This window comes from Monopterus albus, unplaced genomic scaffold (genome assembly GCF_001952655.1).
Source record: "Monopterus albus unplaced genomic scaffold, M_albus_1.0 scaffold382.1, whole genome shotgun sequence".
In the NCBI taxonomy this organism is placed as follows: domain Eukaryota; kingdom Metazoa; phylum Chordata; class Actinopteri; order Synbranchiformes; family Synbranchidae; genus Monopterus; species Monopterus albus.
In genome coordinates, this window is record NW_018128262.1 from 140660 (window position 1) to 150701 (window position 10042).

The 10042-nt window shown below is 38.8% G+C and overlaps 1 protein-coding gene across 1 annotated transcript in view; it reads left to right on the forward strand.

Moving 5' to 3' along the window:
- The window catches only part of LOC109951381 (guanine nucleotide exchange factor DBS-like), a gene marked incomplete at its 5' end in the record, with an annotated part of 148395 nt that extends 138554 nt beyond the window's left edge, over positions 1–9841 (forward strand). The window contains 1 exon segment of the mRNA XM_020585859.1: positions 6065–9841. Within this exon segment, the coding sequence (XP_020441515.1) occupies position 6065 (1 nt within the window).
- Positions 9842–10042: the final 201 nt, after the last annotated feature.

Sequence of the window (10042 nt, forward strand, 5' to 3'; positions counted from 1 at the left end):
AGAGGTTTTGTAAACCTTATACTTTTGAAATATTTAGCTTTATTTTGAAAGCTTTGCCTCAATCAAATAAATGGGGAAAAGTCTACTTCATCATACTTTTAGCTATTTTAGCTATCAAAATGTCCAGCTCCTCAAGGACATTCATGCTTCTATTCAGAATTGTTCTAAACTTCGTACTTTTGAAATATTTAGCTTTATTTTGAAAGTTTTGCCCCATTCAAATGAATGGGAAAAATTCTACACTCAGCATACTTTCAGGTATCAAAATGTTCAGCTCCTCCAGGACATTCATGCTTCTATGCAGAATTTTTCTAAACTTCATCCTTTTAAAATATTTAGCTTTATTTTGAAAGTTTTGACCCATTCAAATGAATGGGAAAAATCTACTTCAGCATACTTTTAGCTATCTCAGGTATCAAAATGTTCAGCTCCTCAAGGACATTCATGCTTCTATTCAGAATTTTTCTAAACATCATACTTTTGAAATATTTTGTTTTATTTTGAAAATCTTGCCTCATTCAAATGAATGGGAAAATTCTACTTCAGCATACTTTCAGGTAGATATGCCTTTCAGGTGTCAAAATGTTTAGCATTTTCAGAGCGATCCTTCAGCACACAGCATCCACACGCATTTTTGACAGGAAATGCATTTCTGTAGTTATTATTTCGGTTTCTGCCGCTGTTTTTTGGCGTTCAACTTGTCCAGCATACTTTCACCTAGAATGGCCATTTAAAGTGTCAAAATGTTCATCTTTTTAAGGACATGTGTGCTTGTATACAGATTTTTTTATAACATTTATACTTTTTAATAAATTCAGCTTTTTTCACAAAAATTTTCCCATTCAAATGAATGGGACAAATTTTCACATTTTAATATCTTCAGCATACCTTCAGCTAAAACCACCATTTCAACTAATAACTATTCAGCAACTCTTCAGCTATTCATACTGTAAACGGCGTTTTGATATTTTTTATGATTTTTGCATAATTACCATTTACATTTTTTTTGTCTCATTTCAATAGCCACACTGTAATATTTCTCAGTGTGTAGGACTACTCTTTCTTTCTCATACACACACAGACACCTACACACACACATACACACACACACAAAACACCACTTGTTTTACCGACTTTGTGGGGACCAATAGGAAAGTGTTCACATCTTAATAAGTTCAGTATACTTTCAACTACAAAAGCCACTCTGGTATCAAAATATTCAGGTTTTTCAGGACATTATGGCGTGTATTAACATTTTTTACAACTTTCATACTTTTGAAATATTTAGCTTTATTTTGAAAGTTTTCCCTGATTCAAATGAATGGGATAAATCTACTTCAGCATACCTTCACCTATTTCGGGTATCAAAATGTTCAGCTCCTCCAGGACATTCATGCTTCGACTCAGAATTTTTCTACACTTCACACTTCTGAAATATTTAGCTTTATTTTGAAAATATTCCCCCATTCAAAATAATGGGAAATTTTTACTTCAGCATACTTTCAGGTAGATACGTATGCCTTTCAGGTATCAAAATGTTTAGCATTTTCAGGGCAATCCTTCAGCACATAGCATCCACACACATTTTTGACAGGCAATGCATTTCTCTAGTTATTATTCTGGGATCTTCCACCCTTTCTTTGGCACTTTATAAGTCCCAGCATACTTTCAGCTATACAGGCCATTGTGGTTTTCATCATATTTTGCAAAACAAGTCAATGGGAGCTCAAAATGCTGAGTCAATGACACAGTCTTGGAGTGCCATCTGGTGGTTCATAAAATGCAGCACAATTGGGACATGCCACTACATAACTCCTCTCTCTCCTTCTCTCTGTCACCCCCCCATTTTCACATCTTAATAAGTTCAGCATACTTTCAGCTAGAAAAGCCCTTCAGGTATCACAATGTTCAGCCAGTAGTACTTTATTGCATCGCATTCTTCAGATTATTCAACAAAGAACTTCAGCCATTTCTTCTCAACTAATTCAACAAAGAACCTCAGCCATTTCTTCTCATTTTTCAGCTGTTTCAGCAATTGATTTCAGCCATTTTCAGGATGGTCGTTCAGCTTTTATTAGCATCCACACGCATTTTCAACAGGAAATGCATTTCTCTAGTTCTCAAATGGAGGCTGTAGTTCCTGCCTACAAGCCAGGGGTGAAGCATTTTAGCCATGAACCAGATGTCCCCAACTATGGTTCAGGGCTGCAGATCTGGACAGTTAGCACCGTATTAAGGTACAATTAAAAAGAAGTTGGATGCTGCAAGAAGTAAAGCCAGAGTTAACATTGGTGTGGCTTTTGAACAATGGTGACAACTGATAGAACAAATGTGGCTGAAAGGTGATGCCATGTTACTGCTCTGTGTTTTTGCTGGACAGGTAATTATCAGTTTTATTTTGTTTGGGGGCATTTGTTATTTTCCTAAAATCTGTAAATAGTAGCCAGGCAGTGCACATTGCAGTGTGTGGAGGAGTGGCTTTTTCATTTGGCTACTTTCAAAATTGAGGTTCCTCGTGCTGGTTTTTCCAGCATTGCCAATCCTACATTTTAGGTCGAATCTATTTAGCAAATTACAAAACAAGGAAAAAAAGGCAACAAAATCCACTAGGACGAGCCACATATAGGTGAGATTTGTACTTTATTATAAGTTTTTTCATATATTGTGATCCACTTTTACAAGAAAAAAGATTGTCGCAACTATGTGGCTGCATGGCCTAATGTTAAGTGAGTCCCATCTTCGTTAAAGTGCAATGCACAGCTGTTTACCAGCTGTTTCTGTGACATACATCCATCAGAACAGGACTAGGACACTAACTGAAATGTGCAGGGAAAACATTACAGTGACGAATTATAAATAAAAGGAATCATTCACAGTGCAAGCTGGTGCATATCAAACCTAACAACATGTGCTGTGGTTAAATGATGGGAGAAGCTCAAATGTCTTGGTAAACTAGGCTATAAGCATGCCTCAGAAGAAAAAATGCCTATAAGAGCATTCTTTTGCCTGTCTCGTAATTCCAACAAATCCATATAGCAGCTCGACACTTTATATGGTCAATTTAAATAGGTTGTGATTTAAATATTGCATTATATGAAGCTGTCTTTTAGAGATTTTTAAATGCTCAGATATATGGTCCTGTCACTCTTTGCATTTAAATACCAATGTTAAAATGGTCGAAATCATCACTGAAATTCATGCCAGCTGATTTTTCTGACAATTTAGGCCAGGGGTCGGCAACGTCCAGCCCACGGACCAATTCTGGCCCGGCCTGAAATATTTTTGGCTCACCGGATGAATTTTGAAACGTTATATTTATATAGCATGAGTCCGAGTCACACGAACAGCGTCCAATCCTTTTTTATGTTATTTTATGACTATTAATTTGAGTTCAATTTGACACTTTCAAAGGTTCACTGTGAGTCGCTCTGTAACCCCTCCCCTCCTCTCCCGCACTGTGCTGCAGCTTGCGGTGACAGAACCGTTCTGTGTTGTGTCACTGCTGCACTCACATCCATGAAGCTGAGCATATAAATTAAATAAAGGACATATTCAGACACTTTCTTTATTATTATAACAACTTAATTATTATTATGCATTTGTTTTTATGAACAGTGACCACTGCTTCATCTGGAGGACTTTTGAAGCGGGATTCAACGTGATCCTAAAAGACAGAAACACAGAACGGCCAATATGAGCACAAAAAAACGGATCGATAACTACAACATTTGAAAGACTCAGTGGGAAAACTGGTATTTCCCTTCTTTCACCATTTTCTGTATGTCTGGTGTTAGAGATGTCATTTTAATGCGCAGGGCATTCTGCAAGTTTTTATGCGTCACTCGAGAAAGTTGCCTCACAGGTGTAGGTGGAAGGAAACATAGTAAGCACATAAAAAGCAAGCTTCCTGATTGTGCTGTAATCCTCAGGGCACGCGAGAATTCTAATTAAAATTTCTTCCATTAACAGGGGATTATTAAAAAACTGACTTTTATTAAGAATTAAGTGCATTTAGATGTACTGCATGTATGGAGCTATTATTAAACTCTTATTCCTCAGTGATTTTTAAGAGCAAAAAATGTTGGGAGGAAAGAGGAAAAAAAAATCAAGTAGCATAGAAATAAAACATTTAGAGGATGTTTGTGAAGTATCAATCAAAAACACTGCAGCACAGAATATCCTGTTTAATGTATTTCTTTTTCACAGTGCCTCTGATCATAGCTTTCTGTGTGTCCATGGCCGTGGGCCTGGTCTTGGGGGCCCTGGTTTACGTGATCCTAACCTGGATGTCCCGACGCAAAGCAGGCTCTGCCAACATCACACGTCGCCCGGCTCATCAATCACATTTTAATTCCCGCAACCGCCCAGGCTTTAATCGCAACAGCAGCTATGACAGGCGCAGCAACAACAGTTTGGTCAGTGCTGCTTTCAGCTTTCACCGCCAGACGTCCTCTTCAGATCACCTTGACTCTCCAGGGCAGAAATCTATTTTCAAGGGTCTAGGCTATATATACATTTTAAAAAAGAACAAAAAGTCAAATGGATGCAGTGAAGAGCAGACTGACTAAATCCTAAAAGTACAGTGTTGCAGGAGACTTGACTGATCTCCGGTCCTCTGAATGAAAGTCAGGCATTTGTTGGACCCAGCCGCCACCTTCCTAATGTGTGTAGCACTCGCCTTCAGCAGACACTACATGTTAGCTTCCCCATCCACACTCCAGCCCAGTTAGTGGTAATGCACTGCTTTATTGCTTCATTTTTGTTGCTATAAACCACCAAGAACACAAAGAAGCATACTGGGCTGCAATATAAAAAGTGTTGCCATGCCACCATTTTACCGCCATTATTGTGGCACTACTATGTTACACTGTGGGCCAGTGAAACCACATTTCAACCTGGCACCTGACAAAACAGAAGTGACATGGACTGTCTTCTAGTCCTCACATAACCATGAGATGGAGATGTTCAACAACACAAGTAGTAAACAGTCATCTTTTTTGTCTCCACTGTTCACCCCATGGAATTGAACACAACATTACCTGTGACACTCAAACCTAATTACAGCCCTGTTACATCACTGCTCCAGTATCCTTTTACCTCCACCTAGCACAGAACAGCTTACACTACTGTAAACTACTAACTTACTGCAAGTAGGAGTACTTAGTAAGTAGTTTCCTAGTAGTAGTAGTAGTAGTTGCACTAGCAGACCATGATGTTGCTTTGTACTTAGGCACATGTGGTACAAGATTATAGATGTTTCACTTTGAGAATAAAATGATTCCAGAATGAGTAACTCCTCTCACTCCAAATTGCTTCTCTGCTTCAGAGTTCCATATACAGTACATACCTTCTATATTAGTCTGGACCTTATATGAAACTTGAGCACATATTGTTTCACTGTAGTGTTGATAGTATGGTACCCATAGGACAGCCACTCCTGGGCTCTCTGTGTGTTCGCTCACTTTGGTGTCCCCTCTGTCCTCAGTCCATCTCTCTGCCATGTCCCACCTCCCTTCCATATCAGCTTGAAGGCTGTTCCTTGAAGTGTTTGTCATTGCCTTGCTTGTTTTGCTACTGTGCGCTGTCCACCCCTGTTCAAAACAGCTATCATTTCCTTTTCCTCATTGCCATCCCTTTTCTTCTTTCTTCTTTTAGCTCATTTATTTCCTAAGTAGAGTTTTTATTTAATACTTGAAGATGACAGAACATCATGGTCTAGCAGTTGACCTTCACTATTTTGGTGGAAGTGGAACGTATTTACGAAAAGCCCTCTTCGGCTCTCTGTGTCGATTGCCCATGTCTGACTTTCCTGTTGTTTTTATATGCTATTGGCTGATATTATTGCAGACACTGAACACCTCACTGTTATGCATCCTTGTTTTACAGCCCTATTCAAGTTTTGTTGTTTGGTTTGCCAATATTTGGTCGTAGTCCGATCTGTGCATCCCCTTGTTGTTTCAATGCCACATTGTCCCTATTTATCCACTGTTTTGGATATGATCTAATGTGATGGCAGATTGTATTGGAAGTTGAAGCTGACATGACTCTTTCTTGTTTTTTCCAGATTTCTTCAGTGATCTGTGTTCAGCAGCCCTCTGACTTGGACGAAAATGAAGTCAACACATGACGAAATGTATCTCAGGACAGCAGATAAACAGCTGACTATTGTAGTTCCTTATGTTAGATGACAGACTTTTTTTATTGAATCACAGCAAATCAAAACGGCTGACAATTCTCACAGTACTGTAGTTTTTCAAGTTTAACTTCTAAGCTGGACTTTAAATATCAACAACTATTCATTTTCTACTTGTTGATCCTCCAGTTAGACTACAAATATGGCATGCTATTGTCTTCAACCTCTAGTTTTCATGTCTGGCTCACTGAAGCTTTTCATTGAAGCCTCTGGAAATAAGCTGGGACCTTAAAATTCCTGGATCCCACAGTGAGAAGTGACACATGACTTTTAATTCAACGGAGTACCAGCTGGATGTGGACACTGAACCGTACATCCAAAGTTGGATGAATTCATATGCAATGCAATTCCTAAGTGGTTGGGCTGGATATCTGGAAACTCAACCCCTATTTCTGGCTTGGGTAACCGTGGGAAAAGATGATACTGTAATTCCTATGTGCTGGTTGTGAGCAAGCCTTGGCAATGTACCCTGTTCTGCTGCTATGCTGTGCTGAAGCAAAACACTCAAAGACCAAATTCTGCCTTCAGCTGCTTCAAATTTTCAGGTTCATACTACAGACACTTCACAGCAGCTGCGGTCTCAAGAAGAATCTCAAATTTGTCTTGCTTGCTTTTCTTCACCCTGTTAGAACACCCACACAATGTTGCTATGTTACATGAGAGATACTTTACAGTATTATTTCTGCATGCCCATGCTCACACTCTGTCTATAAATTGCTCTAAGAACTAGCACAATATCTCAATCTATTATCAGTGTTTTCAACTAAGAATCTACGTAATTATTTTATATATTTGAATGTATGACTTTATGACCCAGTCGTTCTTTGTGCACTGAAGGAGAAAAAAATAGTTATTTCACATATGGAAAATAACTGTGTGGAATTCTGTCCTGTTTGTTTGCAGTCGCTCCAGCATGCAGCCACCTTTTAAAGTTGATATGACTAACATGTTAGCAAACACCTGTCTGACATGGAATTACACTGGTATTCATTTGTTTCTGGCAACACAACAAATTTAAGTCAAATATTAATTCTCCATATGTTTTGTCCTTCACGTACCTTTTGAGAACTATACTGGGTTTATTGTCTTCATCTCTATCACCTAGTTTGTCTGTCTGCCCACTGGTGCCAAGCAAGGGTACTGTGAAGCTTGTGTAGGGTTGCTTGTTCGCCTAAAGTGGCTTTGCTGCACCCAGAACAACCAAAACAATGAGCTGAAAGAGACTACAGAGCTGAGTGATAATGAATCCACAGAGAATCTGGATTCATCACTCCAGGCAAGTCATTTGGCTTTCATATTAAACACAATTCATATTAAATGAATTAAGTGAATTAAATGAGTGATACAACTCTAAAAAAACAAGGTTTGATATGTCAGGGGTGCAACAATTTTAATACTGTAAGAAATGATCCATTAATGAAAGCTATATTACTTTCCAACTGAAAATGCATATGGGAAATAATTAAATCCTAATGTGTTTTCCAGTTTGTACTTTATACACAGACAGCGAATAGCAGCTGGAAGTCAAATGGCGTCTGATGCAATTGAAGCATTATTGCAACACATCTTTAGGTGAATGGGGTGCTGGTGTAAATCTGTTTGAGGAAACATCTCTCTGACATGTAATGACCTGGACTCATCTCTACACAGTGGAGTTTTCACTGGCAAGAGCTCACTCATTTGCATGCCACTGGTTATCTAAAGGCAAAACATATTCAAGCATTGTTCTTCCAATTTGTGTGCATGTGCACATACTTTATGTATAATAACTCAGATAAGATGCTATCCAAGCAACCAGAAACCCATATATGCTAGCAAGGATGCTGAGGAATGCAGAGACTTTATATCATTCTGATATGCTCATTTTCAATATTAAGAAAAATCATGCATAGATCTCCTCATGTCCTGCTGAATGATTGCAACATCCCTATAGCGCTGGCTCGTGGTTACCAGTGTTCAGACACATACTCAATCAGAGACCAGACTGGCTGTATTCTAACCTTGAAAGTCCTTAGAGGATTTAAGCACCAGCTCTTTTGGTGAATCCAAGCAATAGTTCAGCTTTATAACAGCCTTATTAGATTTGTGAGAATCTTTTGTTAGCCATTTGTGAGCATTGTCACTGTAGGTCAGGTAGACTGAACAGCATTTCTTTGACAGATCATCTCACATCCTTTTACTAAAGTATGTCATGTGAAATATGTTGTGTGAGAAGGCACCACAAACAAAAAAACTTTGTCAGTAACCAGCACCTGTTTTTTTCCTAACAATAGCAGTATAGGTTTCACATTTTCAGAGAGGAATATAGCACTATTCACTGAATAATCATTCAGTGAGGGGTAAGTATCTGTAAATAAACATCAGTGTCATGTTGTATATTTTTTGAGGAAAGATCCATTTTATGTATAACTGCTGTATTGTTGTATTCTTACTCTGAGGCTTTCCAGCATTGTATTGCATTTCTATTCACAGAAAGAATTCTATGGATTATTCACTGAGAAATCTGAAACAATACCACTGTATTTAAAGATAGATGGCATGTCATGTCACAGGTCGAAGCCCAAATGGTTCATACTTTTAACTGTTCCCATAACAGCTCCTTGAGTTACAATTAGTCGGTAATGTAGTCAAAATGGAAAGAAAAAACAAACTGATATCAGAAGGGTTAATATTCTTGTGATGACTTTCAGATAGGATGTGTTGGGTGCTGCGCTCCACTGTCAAACTCATTCATTTCTATGTGTTGCTCAGCACAAGTACATATCCTCACTGCCCTGAGCTGAGCAGAGTGCAAGGTCACGTGTGCCATCACTGCGCAACTTTGGTGCAAGGTTTTGTGACAACACCTCAATCAGTCCAATAGCAGAAAACCTGACAAACAACAAAGAAAATGGAGGAGAAGCTGATTTTGGTAGACCCACACCCTGTTCTTCTTTGCTGCCGCTCGTCTCCTCCTCATCATCAATACAGCTAAAACCAGAGCTTTTTTCTGACATGTAGATAGATACATCCAAGTCAGCTGCTCGAAAAACTAGTTAATATCTGCTAACCAGCTCCTGGAAAGCTTTTTGGTCACCTAGCAATTGGCGTTTTGCATGTGTGCGCCCATCTCCCCTATGCTGCGCCTAACCCCCGCGGCAAGCGCGGTGCATACCGCGTCCTGTCTGAAAGCTCTTCAATATGTCAGTTACTCAGTTACTCTTTATGAAACCTGTTGTAAGTAACTGAGAGCAGCCAGAGTATAAGCATCGTGACCTTGAAAACAACTACAAAGTGAATGGCTGGATGATGCAGGTTTTAAATAGGTAGGTGGTTGGGTGGAGAATAAATGTGTTGCTGGATGAATGATTGGAATCGCTGGACAGACAGGAGAGAGGGATGATCGATCCATTGATGGACGGGTGATGGATGACTGAAAAGGAAAGATGGCATAATGGACAGAGAGATTTCAACACTCATTGGGTTAGCAACCGGAACAAAAAATTCTCTTATAAGTCATATGCACTGATATTATTCTGATTGTATATATTGAAAATGCAGTGTATTTTGTTTACCTTATGTTACATGAAAAAAATTGGATCTCTGAAGAAAATATTTCTACTGTACTGCATCCTGCTGTAATTTAATTACCATTTAATTATATTATAAAATCTGTATATTGTATCTGCTATTGTAATGTACATACTGCTTCACTGTTATAATATGTATTTACTACAGGAGTTTTGACATTCTTTTTTTTGTACTTTAAATGTGTTCAGGTGAGCTTTCTGAATAGGCAGCGCATGGCCAGCCCAGCCGTTGCACCCGAGGGCAAGTGAGTGCCGTCAGTGAGGGAGCAGGTCTGAGTGA